This window comes from Euprymna scolopes, chromosome 35 (assembly GCF_053919585.1).
Source record: "Euprymna scolopes isolate OS-2025 chromosome 35, ASM5391958v1, whole genome shotgun sequence".
Taxonomy (NCBI): Eukaryota; Metazoa; Mollusca; class Cephalopoda; order Sepiida; family Sepiolidae; genus Euprymna; species Euprymna scolopes.
In genome coordinates this window covers 68,886,750-68,902,257 of record NC_136516.1, presented here as the reverse complement: position 1 = coordinate 68,902,257, position 15,508 = coordinate 68,886,750, and the positions used below count along the sequence as shown (strand labels likewise).

Below are 15,508 nucleotides of genomic sequence, written 5' to 3'. Positions count from 1 at the left end.
ATTCGAGTTTAGTATTTAATAATACAAGAATTCAAACGTGCTATTCGACAGTTTAATAATCAAAATAATTGTCTTCATAATAAAGTAAAACCAGAAAAATGTATAAATGAGCAAGCACATAAGCAAAGAAATAAATTTATTATAATAATTTCAAAGACAGTAACTTGGCTTAATTGCCACGTGCGTGCGTGTGTGTGTGTGTGTGTGTGTGTGTGCGTGCGTGCGTGCGTGCGTGAAAACCTCCTAAACTAGCGAACAGATTATCATGAATTTAGGAATAGATATATTCTAGGCAACATGGTATTTAACATGGGCAAGTTATTGTTGTTTATTATTTTATTTTTATTTGTTTATTTATTTATTAGCAAGTGTTAAAATTTAGTCATTGCATATATCTAAGCGTTTTCTTTTTAATGAACTTTCATTATAAAATTTATAACATTCTCAACAACCCGGTGAATAACATAGGCACATTCTTTTTTGTAAACTTTATCATTTAGGAACTGCGCCCATCTAAACTCGCACCTACCTAAAAAAAAAAAAAAAAAAAAAAAAAAACGATTTGCTCTACATCAAATTTTGAGTTGTATTAAATAATACATTTTTAAAAAGGATCGGTTAGTTTGCGATCCAGCATCAATAATATGTATGTACTTTTTAAAATCCGAAACTACTGGACTAATCATTATGAATTATGGAATATGTATTCTAGGCTAATTGGTGTGTAACGTGAGCACATTATATTTTTTAATTATACTATTTAGGTGGTGTCATCGAAACCATACGATAGCACAGAGAAAGAAAAATCATTAAAGTGAAAAAGGAATGCTATATTTATTGTCTATATTTGTCCGGGGGGGGTGAGAATAACTATATATATATATATATATATATATATATATATATATATATATATATATATATATATATATATATATATATATAATTTACAGTTTTTATATTTAAATTTCATGCAGGAAAATATAATTTTCAAAACAAAAATTTATTGTTTGGACAAAGAATACAATATTTATATTAATTTCCTTAATCCATGGATTTTCGATGTAGGCTCATCTCCTCAGAGGAAAAGTCATTAGCAAAATATTAATTCTGGTTTGATATAATTTTACTATTCAGCACATACATAGAAAATATAAAGATTAAATCCCTTTAAGGGACACAAAGAAAATAATGGTAGAAACAAAAAAGATATAAGATTTTGGTATCCAAATAAAATATTAATCCTTGAATAGAATAAGGTGGCTTTGTTAGGTTCCAGATTGATTGAGGATTGGTATATTAAAGTTAAAATCAAATTATATTCAATGAATAATTCAGAGTAACATGTCGTAATCCTTTGCAACTGGAGAATTTAGAATTAATCCGACTCATTTTTTGGTTATGCAATATTGGTTGAAATATGTTCTCTTTTCATAAAGTAAAGTCCAACTGGTCAAAATGAATATTCCAATTAGCTAAAAAAAAAAAAAAAAAAAAACATGATAAAATCATAATAATTGTAATTTTAAAATCGGTTACAATTATTTTTGGATTGGATTTAAAATGATAAAAAATAGAGACATTAAAAACCAAACGGTAAGTTTTTTTGCTTGTTTTTTTTTTAAATTGCTAATATGCATTTTTCGAGTTCCTGATTCAATGAAAAGAAGAAAAAAAATTAAAATTAAGATATCTCATTTGTATATTCTAAGTGACAGTTTAAATAAACGGGAAGGGAGAAAGAAGGAAAAATGAAAGAAAAACTACACGGAAGTTATAATTGGTAGAGCATATAGGTAGGGGTGACAGAGAAAATTCAGACAGACAGCCAGCAGCGAAGTCGGTGAAAGGTGAAAAAAGAGAATGGAGTTTATAAAAGAGGGGAGAAAGTAGAAAGCGTAAGTGGAAGAAGTGGAGGATTGTCTATAAAGATTGAGGTTAGCTTTAAGATTTTAAATTAGGATTAAATTAAACTCATTTCAAGTTATCCACTGGATTAAATTCAATAAAATAAAAGACTTTTTTTAATTTAATAGAGAAAAAATATATAACATATAGGATAAAAATATATGTATATAAGATATAAGGCATTTTGTCCTAGTAAAATTATTATCAATAAAATCTCAAAGATTTATATAACCTACTATAACTATTTGATAAAATTTTAAATCAATAACTTATTGCAGAAGTAATGGGGCAATTTATAAATTATTAAGCTATGGTATAAAATAAAATATGTAGAATAAGGACAATCTTAGTTAGAGTGATAGGGAATCATTTTAAAAATAATAATTATTACTAATTAAATAAGAGTTTTTAATATAATTTTAAATAGAATAATTTTAAGGAAATATTTATCTCATTTTGATGGTAATGTTACTGGTCTTTTTAATCCCTAGCCAGTTAATATTAGGATTTATTAAGAGGTCTTGGAGGTATTGTATGAGATTGCAATTCCAGACGAAAAGAGATTGTGGACAATTACTGAAGATGAGTTATCGTCGTGCAGATCAAGTTTTTATTTCCAATTATATTCAGTTCAGAGGCAAATTAATAGTTATTATTGAATATGAAAATTATGACGTAGAATTAAGGAGGTTAAAAATAGGGCTACATGCAGTTGGATATAAGTGTTTATATAATATTAAATAGTGTTTTCTAAAAGTGAAACCCAGAAGCTAAGATTTGAAATGTAACTTGCAAACATGCAATAGGTGGGATACTTAAGAAGAACGATTTAACAGAGAAAACAATCGATTAAGCTGATTGACAGATTTTTAATGTACATATATATATATATATATATATATATATATATATATATATATATATATATATATATAAGAGATTAAGGTAAGTGAGTATATTGAGTAAATGGTAATATGTAATGGGAATTATTTTTATCGTCTAAATTACCTATGTTATTTCAAATTGGCTGTATTTAAATTTTCTCTTGTGTTTGCAAAGTGAGACCAATTCGTTTTTAGTAATTATTGTAAGTTTAGGGAAAATAATTATTTTAACTGCTTCAGAAATGCAAAGTTTACAAAATTTAGACCATGATGTGTATGATTTTGCTTTTTTTTTTTTTAGAATACTTCATGTAATTGAATGAGAAATCTTTTTAAGTGTTAGGTTCTTAATTACGGTGGTTAGAGAAATGCTCTTTTCATTCTGTGCATTTTCGTTTTTGAAGGAATGTAAGTGGTTTTAGATTATCAGTTTTATTCAATTAGAAACTGTGTATATGTATGTGTAAGTTTTTATTTTAGTTTCGTTATTTAAATGTCTATTTAGGTTAATATCGGAATTGGTGCTTAAAATCGAAAAGTTTTTAACTGAATAACTTTCAGGAGAAGAGTCTGATTATATTGGTCAGTCTCTTGCAGATTAATTCTGTGAGAATCATTATAGGAATTATTTTATGATTTATTATCATTTAATGTAGCCATGTGGTTTACCAAAGCTGGCATGCTTTGATTTCAGTCATTGGTTATTATGCTGCTTGGATGGGTTTTATGCTGTGTCACCGTGCAAGAGCATATAATGTCCTTATGTATGCAATCATTATTTAGACGAAAGTATCTTTATTTTGGCAATTACATTTATTTCTATAAGCTGTATTAGGGAGAGGGGTCTGAGCTTTTTTTATTTTCATCTTATTGAATATTATTATCTGTGCTAAATTTGGCACAGTTGATTATGATATTTTTATAGAGTTTTTGTTTTATAATGTACTGTGCTTATGGGGGTATTTAAAAGCGTTTTTATAATATTTTGAAAAATTCCTTAGGTATGCTTGTTTTTTATGTTCGAGCTAAAAGGTGGATTGAACCATATGGATTTCTTTCGCCTTAGTCTATTATTTTTCTTATTTTGTTTGTGGTTAGAAATTCTATAAGTATTAGCATTTTTGGGGGATGGGTTTATTTTTGCTCTGGATAGATTGTATTACATTGTTGTTAGTGGTCTTTAGAGTCATATTATGGATAATTACTGATTTTAACTTTTTCACCAAAAGGCCGTTTTTGTTGTATTCTATAGTATCCATATATCCCGAATTCCTTAAAGCATTGTGGCAAAACGTTGAAAATTGGTCAAATCTTTTTTGCCAACTTACTGATTTCGGATCCTTTTTGAGATAGCTGGTACTATTGAATTAATCATAGGTTTTGGATGATTCGATTGTTTACTGAAATTAAAATAGATTCAAATTAGGTTTATGGTAAACGGAGCAAGATTTAGAAGTTAAATTAAGAGATATATTCAAGTTGGATCAACTTCCATGGATAGCCGTAATTTTTAAAAATTTTGTGTAGTTTCTTGATGATATTGTTGTACTTGGCCTGGCTGGTGTGACAAATAATGCGTAGGTTTTTGAATTATATGTTAAGCTCTTTTAATAGGAATAGTCCCACTAAATCTGTAACTTGTGCAGAGTTGAAAGTCCATTATTATATCAAACTATCTTGTCCAAACTTTCCCATCAAAATGTATTAAGGACCGTCTTGCTTACATAATTAAATTTATTTCTAAATCGGTAATGTCCTAATCTTTTTTTTGCAAATGTTAATGACTTCTTTAAGAGTATTGGGGAGATAGAATGATAGTAATTATTTATATCAAAGGTAAATAAATTCAATCTTTCTTTCTTTTTAAGATTTAAGAACCATTTTAGAACAGAGTCAGTGCATTGCCAGAGAGGAAATTTAACTTTTTCCTTTATGGAGGGGTTGATTCTATTTAAGATTATCTTACTGATCCTATATCTAAACTAGAGAGGCAAATTAGTCAATAGATGGGTTTTCATGGAAATTATGTTTATGACTTTTTCAAGGAGAATCTCGGACTGCCTGGGGTTACAATTTCTGTGAAATTATGGATATTCATTAATTTAAGTAAGTCTTTTGCTTCCATGTCAATTTTATCTAGTTTATTAGCAAGGACAGATTTATAAGATTTATTTAATTCCTTACATATAATTTTCTTGTAAATTTATAGTAGTTTTTAGTCTTATCCGCTGGAACAAAAATATGTGAGTTTTTCTTAACTTTAGTTGTAAAGCTATTGATTTTTCCAGTGATAGAATTCAGAGGGTGTTTATGTTTTCTAAATTTTATCTTTTTAACTAAGTTGATCATCATGTTTTCAAAGTTCTCTAGATCCGAGTTAAATTTAGGGTGCAAAGTTGTTTTCAGCCCGTAAAACTTAGCAGTAGTTCTTTTAACTTTCCTTTGTCCTCTGTATGAATTAATTGGAAGATTCTTTTTTTTGGGGGGGGGGGGTTCAGGGCAAGCAGTTTGTGTATTTCTTTTTTATGTTAGAGAAAAAATCATAGTGGTAAACTTTACATCTGACATTTATAAGAAACTTGTTAATGGCTTGTACAAGTTTGTGTATATATGCCTGTTTAGAAGGGATAGGTATGTTTTTAGTGAATAGCAGTATGTATTCCTTGTCAAAAAATATTTGGGAGGGATAAAAAAAAAAGTCCAATTAAAAGAAAAGGGAGCTTAACAGATATGAGAACAATGAGATGATTTGGATCACAGATTAATGAATCTATGGGTTTCAAGTATTACAAAATACTTTTGGGAGGTAATGTTTTTATATTAGACAATCGCAGCCAAATAAGAGTTGTTCAATATATTAGACAGAGCAAATTAAATTGTCTTATATAAAAATAATATCTTTATTTCCATTATGTAAAATTCACTTGAGAAAATGTTCGTGTGAAGCTATCAAAACAGTCAGTTTTCAACTTACAAAGAAAAAATTAAAGCTCAATATTCTTCATGCAATAAAGTCTATCTATCTATCTATGTATCTATGTATCTATCTGTCTATCTTTTTCCCTACCTCCCTCTCTCTCTCTCTCTCTCTCTCTCTCTCTATATATATATATATATATATACATACATACATATATATATATATATATATATATATATATATATATATATATATATATATATATATATATATATAAATGCAAAACAAATTGAACACGACAATTAGCTGTAAGTTTCATATTTCTAACTTATTGCTTTTTTCTTTGTATTTCAACAGGTAAACCAATTGAGGACAACACATATTCAAAAAATCAGTTATCATCCATTTTGTTTATACGCAAAGGAAAACTCATCTACCAGTGGGTTCAAAGGTTCTGTTCCATTTCTGGGACGCGACTCTTTATACACAGAGGTAATGTTTGACTTATAAACTGGCCTGTTATTTGTGTCATTTACGAGGAACACTTACAAGTAATAGCATTCAGTAGAGTCACACCTGTTCTCGGGAATCTCTTACTAAAATAAGAAATCCAAGTGTCGATTTGACATGTGTAGTTATGACAGTAACATTTTGTTTCTGAACGAGAGTGGTACTGAAAAAATAACAAAAATATGTAAATATAACAACATAGCAATAAGAAAAACAATATAATTCCTTAACCAAAGATATCGTTTGTAACATTTCATAACTTGAACAAACTGTTCGTACATGTCGTTTAAAACAAACACGTACTTGTACACTTAGTGTTTTTCCCATTGAGCAATAGAGAAATAAATCAAGTAATAAAAATCAGTTTACATACGTGCACGGTCGCTGTTTTTCATTCTTTTTGTCACTGTTTCACATATCTGGGCTGTCATCCTCTTGTGGCAGTGATCTTCTGCTTAACTCAAAACAAATATACTCATGCATGGAAAACAATGGAGACTTTTTGGCTTTCAAAGGTTTTATTTAGAGACCGGTTGTTTATGGGAGGAGAGACCAATCTAATTGTTTTTTTTGTTTTTGTTTTTTTTTACTTTCTTAAAATGGCCGACGCATGGATAGAGTCTCGGGGCAATATTCACTTCGATTTCTACATTGTCGGGCTTTTTTGTGTGTTTACTCCTGACTGGAACTGAGTAGAAACTCTAGTATGTGCCCCGAATATGTGATTTAATTTCTTTCCAATGTCATTCGACATCTGCATGTTTAACGAGTTTTGTTTAACCCTTCGCTTCAATCACAGATACTCTATTTCCGTTTGTCGCCAAGTTATCTTGACATGTACTAATGTAACCCTCGCCAAAATTCATACTAATCTCTATTTATTGGCATAGGGGCTTAATATATAACACGTTCGCCAATATGTGACATGGGGATTTTTTTAATATAAATAATATGCATAACAATTATATTATAAGTATGTAATAACAATCTAAAAGGATTATGTAATATAGATAAACGCAGTTTGTGTTATCATATATTGTAGAGTCAGTCTGGCAGACGTATAATGACAGCATATGTGACACTCAATCTTCGCTGCTTCTGAAATCATGTAGAAAATAATTCTCATCAGTTTCATGTTTTGTATGTCATAACAATTTAATTTGCTGTAAATGCACTTTCATGTTCATCAACACCATATGCATGTTATAATCAGAATTATATTTGATATTTTAAGTATACATACATACATACATACATACATATATCAACGGCCAACAGATTATAAAATTGACTTCAGAGGATCCATAGGCAAACTAACGTCTACAGTGAGAGGAAAAGGTAAAGACAGATTGAATTGATTCGTTCATTGGGCCTGCTCTGCTTGACTCAATGCTTTTTTTTTTTTTATAGGAGCGTGTTTTTGACCGGGTGATGTAAATAGCAATTAATTGACACATACATTTGTGCTTAAAAAATATAATTCTTTTTATCATACATTAATCGAGCAGAGAGACAGAACGAGAAATAGAAAAACAATTAGAGTTTAATATTGATTAGTTTTGAAAGCCATTTGCTATGACATGCTCATTCGTCATGGCTCTAAATAAATTATGTCCGATCTCTTTGCTAATTCAAACTTAACAACTTATACTCTGTCTTCGTCCAATAGAAGGTAACATATAATATTTTAGAATTTTTAGACGAGAATTGATCATTTGTATTATTTGGTCGACATGTGTGGTGCAATGGATAAAGTGCTAAGTATAATAATTTCTAAGTTACAGTGATTTTGGTTCAATTCTCATTACCAACTATTCTAAGAATATAACTAAGAATTACTTAAAACTTCTACCTGACCATGGCTGATGACATGAGAACAATCTACCCACATACATTAAATAAAGGGTTCTGTTTGAAATTCTTATAGATTTCCAAGTTCGACATAAAAATCCTGAGTTCAACAAGACCTGAAATACAAACTACATCGGCTAAAACATTAAGAATAATATCCAAGATAAGAACGATAATCTGAATAATCCACAAAAGACTAAAAAAAATTAAAGAATTGTTCTTTTTTCCATCTCGTAATACTATTGGCATATCATGGTCTAAGGCTACACAAGAAGTGCAGTGGAATTACTGGTAGGTTGAGAGGTTATAACCAATTTGTGTGCAAGAAGTATAAGACAATAGAAAGACAGAGCGGAGAAAGTATATTTGGATGACAAGTTTATTGGTCGACATGTGTAGTTCTAACAGCATTTTGTTACTGAACGAGAGTGGTAGTGGAAAAAAAAATGACAAAAATATGTAGAAAAAGTTATAAATATAACATCATAGCAATAAGAACAACAATATAATCACAAGAAATAGCAATAACTCAAACGATAATAGCAAACACTTAAATAGAAATAAGAAAGGAAGAGAAAACCGCAAATGTAGAACTCGTACATTTTGTCCATTACAAAATAATTGCTTAACCAAAGATATCATTTGTAACATTTCATAACCTGAACAAACTGTTCGTACATGTCGTTTCAAACACGTACTTGCTCACTTGTACACTTGTCAATGGACGATCAAGAAATAAATCAAATAATAAAAATCTTTTTACATACGTGCGTCGTCACTGATCTTTCATTCATTTTATCAGGATTTCTCATGTGTGGGCCGTGATTGCATGGTGTTTGTGATCTTCTGTTTAACTCAAGATGAATATTCATGCATGGAAAACAACATATTGGCGTGTTGGTTTCAAAGGTTTTATTTGGAGAAGGGTTGCCAAAGATATCGTTTGTAACATCTCATAATTTGTAATTGGACAAATATTCAGAAGTTTTGTTACCTTGGTGATGCAATTGGAGCACATGGAGCAGATGCTAGTGTAATTGCAAAAGTTATAAGTGAATAAAATAAGTTCAAGGAACTTCATAACATTATTAACTAACAGAGCGTTACCATTGTAGGCCAAGAGAAGCATTTATTAGGAATGTGCGCACAATATGATGATGTATGAAAGTGAAAGCTGGCCAATGATGGTTGCGGACATTTGTTGCATAAAAAGAAATTATATGAAAATGATATGATGGATGTGAAATGTGAATTTTAAAGACAGGCTTAGGCCTGATTACCTTGGAAGAAGATTAAATCTGGACAGATGTGTGCATAACAGGAGACTTTGATGATATGGCCACGTTGGAATAGTAGATGAGAATTTCTGGTTTAGTAGATGTAGAATAGATGAGGTAGCAGGTTCAGTTCACAGGGGAAGGCCAAAGAAAATATGGGAGGAAATGATAAGGATGGATTTGAGATCAAGAACGATTAATAAAAACCTGGCCAGAGATAAGCTGTTTCTTCTAAAAGCCGTCTAACAGATCTAAGCATATAAAACAGGACATTAAACTGATGACGATGATGATGACGACGACGATGACGATGACAACGATGATGATGATGATGACGATGGCAACAATGATGATGATGATGATGATGATGATGATGATGATGATGACGACGCTGCCGCCGACGACGATGACGACTCCAATGACGATGATGATAATAATGATGACGATGACGACGATGACGATGATGATGATGATGATGATGATGATGATGATGATGATAACGACGACTGCCGGATGACGATGACTATAACGACGTCATCACTCCCAAGGCCACTTTAATATCTAATAGTATAATTTGTTTTTTGCTTGTTTCTGTTTTCCAGATAAGCATCCGACGTCAAAGAAATCCGTTATGCAATTGGCCAAAGGTTATGTTGAAGAGGTAAAATTCAAAGATCATCCGTACGTTTTGAAACTGACGAGTACCATACAAGGAGATCGGTCACTTTACATTTCATTCCTCAGTGTCACGTTGTATAATAAATGGTTGAAGAGATCACAGAAGGTTTGGTATAATTTATTTCCTTCTTTTTTTTTTGCCAATATTTTGTCTGCATTCAGAGATATAATGAAAAAAAAAATAAATAAGAAAAGGCTGTTAGATAGAGAGGAAAAGAGGGTAATGAAAAACGAAAATTAAACAAATATCTCTATATTGTATTCCTATTAGTCTGTTTGTCTGTCCGTTCCACTTTTTCTTGGAAACTACTGGACTAATTTGGCTGAAATTTTGTATGAATCTTTGTTACGATGAAGTGCAACGAACTAAGTATTATGGTATCTGTTCGATGTATAGTTAGGAATTATATAAATATAACATAGAGCTTGTGGATTTCAAACAGAAATATAAATCTTTTTAACCTTACCTTGCATAATTGTACTATGCATTATTATCTTTATAAATTATTAGTTAAATTCACCAACTCGTTTGCTATCACATTGCAATTTAATACGTATTCACTGCTTGAAATCAATGAAACGAAATTAATCAATAAAAAAAGTGACAAAAATAATGTTTTGTGATATAATTTTTATTATTCGGTCTACTATTCCCATTTTTTATGTCATTCTTACGTTTCCACAGAATTTGACAATCTTTATGCTGAACTCGAGAATCTATACGGAATTTTGAACGAGAGAATTCAAAATTCTATACCGATTCCCAAATTCAGCATTAAGTCCGACAAGATGCACTTGAAGAAGGTCGGAGATTACATCGTCTGAAAGATTGTGAGAATAACATTCAAGATGAGAACAGTAGTCCAAACAACCCAAAGTCTCCATCATCATCTAAAGAATTCCGAAACACAAGACTATTCCTATTGCTATCTCTATCTCTCAAACACTCTCTCCTTCCCTCCTCTTTTGTTCTATCTTTCATTCAGTTATATAAACACAAATACACACAACTAAAAAAATGCTCTATCTCGGATATTGAAGACTGACTCCCAAGCAATGCAGAGTACCTTTTTCTGGTATACAATAGTATAACAAAATACAGTGAAAATTTTTCTTCAGGGCAATACGACATTTAAAAGCCTCTGCTCTATGTAGAATTGCTCTATCTAGAATATGATATTGATTACTCCCAGGCAACCAAAACTTCTCTATCAATGGCATTAGATCAATTCGGATTAACTTATACCATTTATAAGCATTCATAATGCTGCATTACTGTCATGACTGCCAAGCAACATCGAGTTAGCAAAAGACAAAGAAGTTCTTTCTCCTAGGCAACGCTGTGTTTAAACATATTTGCTCTATGTATGATATTAAGCACTTCTGGATTACTATATGATATGGTGGAAGATCCTGATTTCCCTCTGAGAATGGATTACTCAGTCTAAAAAAAACGCTAACAAAAGAATTCCGAAACACAATATTACGTCATTCAAGATACCATTCGAGTGTAAATATCTGATTTATTACATTGTACCTTTTTTGTACAATAAACCTGTTATACTTATGTATTTATGTATGTGTGTTGACCACTGTTTAATCTGAGTAAATTTATACTGATTATATTCCTCTCGAGATATATCAGATTTGGCGATGAGTTATTCGAGAACAAACTCACATGCAATCTATATCAGATTAATCAAATAATTCGAAAATAAACTTACATCTAATCTATATTAAATGGACGTCAAAGGATTAGAATATGAAACTACGTATAATCTACAACAGAATGGTATGTTGAATGCCGTATTATCAAGATTTACTTACTCCCCGCTGGTTACCGCTTGTTAGTGTCTTTCAGAGACTGAGTAATCGATTCTCAGGGGGTGTCAAGATCTTTCACTATATCACCCCCACCCCTCGAGCTAAATTCTTCATCGAATTTTGCTTTCAATATTTCTTTTTTTTTTTTTTTTTAGGATTAAGACGTGTTTAGTCCTCTTCCTTTTTCCAGGACATACTAATTTTAACCGAACCTTGAATGATTAATTTCAGTTCCTTTGAGAATTGCAGACAGAATTCAGAGATTTTTCTGATAATTCCAAAAAGAAAAAGACGTTTACTTTCTCCTGTTTCTTTATCAAGTGAACACCTGAGCACCAGCTATCTTCACTTGAAGATAAACTGCTTGTAGATTTTCAGCAATCCACAAATTTTCTTACATTATTCATTACTGTCTTCCTTCACCAATGATGCAGGTGACATAAATAAATACCTTTTGTTTTTCTTTATGAAAGGGATTTTGTGTTCTTTTCGTTTGACAGTAATTTTCTTGTTACAGAATATAATAACAGTTTTCCTTATAGTCCATGATAAGCGGTGCAGGGACGATTAATCGGAATCGGAAAAATCAGAACTTTTGGGGGTATCGGAATCAGTATCAGAATTGGAAAAATTTGTGCCAAAATTTTCCAATGCCAAAAACAATTCTTTTAATTATCTTTTTTTATTTGATTTTGTTTAAAACAAAATTTCCCCCATCTGGTAGTAATAACAAAATAATAAATATTTATCGATTTTAAGCTACTAGTAAACTAAAATTTATAGATCGCCCCTCTCCCACAAGAGTGTTTTATATCCGAGAAAATATATGCACTGTAAGCATGTGCTTTAATGGTAATCAGAAAAGATAACAACTTTATCGTTAAATATTTAGAAATTTATAAACAATTGGAATCGGTAATTGTATCTGAATCGGAAATTTAGTAAGGAATTGGTAATTGTATTGAATTCGGAAAAAATATTGGAATCGTCCCATCACTAATAGTAAGATAAGCTTCTATAGGTGAAAGTAAGTAGTTTACTTGATATGCACATGCATGTGGACAATTCTCCTTTGCAGTTGCAAATATTGGATAATAACGAGGGTGGCTGAAAGTCGTTTGGAAACAGTGGAGATGTGGTTTTTAAAGAGGATTCTATGAATCTCCTGGACAGAAAGGAAATAAAATGAAGAAATCAGCAGTACTGTCCACCCCAGACAGTAAAAATTCTTCAGCTATTTAATGCAAGCAGACGGCTTGAAAAAAAATTGAAGTGAGGAAAAAATCACCGGAAAAAAGTGCAGAGGAAAACAACAAACACTGACAGTCTCAACAGGGTCACCAGAACCACGACGATAGATCTCATCAGAAAGACCAAATGTATAGAGGACTGGAGAGCCATGATCATCGATGTCTGGAATAACAAAGCTGATAGCTGAAGAAGAAAACACGCATTTCTATATGCAACTCTGTTCGTCTGTCTATTTGTCTGTCTGTCATACTTAAGTTTGAAGCTGGTATTACCAGATCAGGCTATCTGAAGATACCGACTTCCTCACCTAAGATGCTCCAAGCATTGATATGATCGTTTTTTGTTTTTTCTGTGAAGTAGTTGGCTCACACGGTAATCAATTAACCTCTTGGATATACTTATTTCAACAGAAAAATTGAAGTACTACTTTCGACTCCTTGGACTTCCTGGCACTAACAATAAACAAGGTTTTTCTCTCCTATTTCTCTGTCAACAGGTGATTGGCAGCCCACCAATTTTCTTACTTAATTCTTTTCTTCATTCTGGCCTTGTTTTGACTTTTTCCAACCTACACCCAACGGTGTAGGTTGCATAAATAAATTTCGTTTTCGTTTATAAAAATGTTTAGTATTTCTTTCGTTTGGCGGTTATTTTGTTGTTATAAAATGTTATGGGAACTTGTCTTACAGTTCATGATAAAATAAAATCCTATAAAAACTACAGCATTTTGTAGAACCGTTATTTTAATAATAGAATGGTTTTGTATAGTATGGGATGTTCTCTGATCAAAGACGTTCACAAAGTATGTCTGGTCGGTATCATGTTATGTTGATACGTCATAAAGTTTTCTGGGGATACTTACGTCTTTCCGTATTTTTTTTCTTTTCTTCTGTTCTGATAGTTAATAATGATGGAAAGAAAAAACAACAAATAACGACATGATTTGCTCTTGGGGTTTAGTTTACTTGTTTCGAAAAGTGTACAGCAGTGTACATCGAGATGAGCTGCAATTTCCCGACTCCCACTCCCTAAGACTATAAGGTTATGAGGAGTTGGTCCTTAACAGAAAATGTAAAAACCAATTCCTGCAATATTATTTGTAAATAACGAAAACCGTCGCACAATAGGGAAAAGAAAACTTTTTATAATAACAACGAAAGGGTTTATTCAATTACATTTATTACAAGCTCTTTACATCATCAACGCTTCGATCCCCATCTGGCATCAATTGAAATGAATGGCTCTCATCTCATCTTGGGGAGGCCTCATGTTTTGACAAGCTTCTGAACTTGACTTTTACTCCTGATCTGAAATGGAACACATACATTAAATCCGTTGCCAAGGCCGCTGGAAAAATGGTGAGATCCTTCTATTGATCCAGTACATATCTCACTGCTGATGTAATTCTCTATCTATATAAGAGCCAGGTACGCCTAAGGATGGAGTACTGTTGCCACATCTGGGCAGGAGCTGCTAGAAAGGACTTATCCTGCCTTGATAGAGTTCAAAATAGATTTCGTAGTCTCGTAGAGGATGTCCTTTTTTTCCCCCTGCAACTTCTTTCTCACAGAAGAGATGTTGCGAGTTTGTCTCTGCTTTATCGTTATTTTCATGGCAAGTGCTCGGCTGAGCTCCAATCTATGGTCCCCCCTTGCCAAACTTTTACAAGAAACACCCGTCGAGCAGAAATCACTATCAATAATTTCCCACCACTCTTTATCTGTACCTAAACCTAAGCATAGATTTCATGAGCAAAGCTTCTTCCTTAGAACTGCACGCCTATGAAATTGTCTTCCGTTTTCCTGCTTTCCAGCTGATTGCAATATGGATTCCTTCAAGTCTAACGTAAACAAGTTTTTGATGAGCCGTTCCATATAAGTTAACAAATTTACCAAATTTCTATTACTAACGATTACTATATTGTTCACTTTCTACTTTACACTCTTTAACCCATATCCTCGAATGGCCTCAAGGCCTTGATAAGTAGTGATGCCTATGTAAAAAAAAAAATTACCGTTTGGTATGGGTTGTAGAAAGTTGGATAGTGTCTGAGTGAGCAAATGAAAAGTTAGAAAGTCTTTTGTGTTGCCGCAGTTAACTTCAAGCGGAGATAGTTAGTGCTTGAGGGACAGGAGAGGAAAATGGGGACGTCTTTCCTTGTTGCTTTTATGATTCTCGCTGACGATCGAGTGTAATTCTTAAAGAACCTGAAATAATTCTTCTTGGAACTGATGAAATAAATGCACGCTTTAAGCTGATTGGTCAGTGAGTAAGCAAATTGTCTAACAGGGATATTTCTCCAAAAGAAAAAGAAAAAAAGTAATACTTGTATTTATAACTGCTACTTTCTCACGCTGACGTCATACAACCAAAAAGATAGAATCCATCTCGATTCTCTGGCACCC

At 31.8% G+C, this 15,508-nt stretch overlaps 1 protein-coding gene across 1 annotated transcript in view; it reads left to right on the top strand.

Annotated features, from left to right (window-relative positions):
• Positions 1-15,508, top strand: part of LOC145259904 (PH domain leucine-rich repeat-containing protein phosphatase 2-like) — a 210,188-nt gene that overhangs the window by 107,937 nt on the left and 86,743 nt on the right. Inside the window, exons 3-4 of the mRNA XM_080117835.1 lie at positions 6,070-6,204; positions 9,953-10,134. Of these exons, the coding sequence (XP_079973961.1) occupies positions 6,070-6,204; positions 9,953-10,134 (317 nt within the window). The remainder of the gene's footprint in view (positions 1-6,069; positions 6,205-9,952; positions 10,135-15,508) is intronic.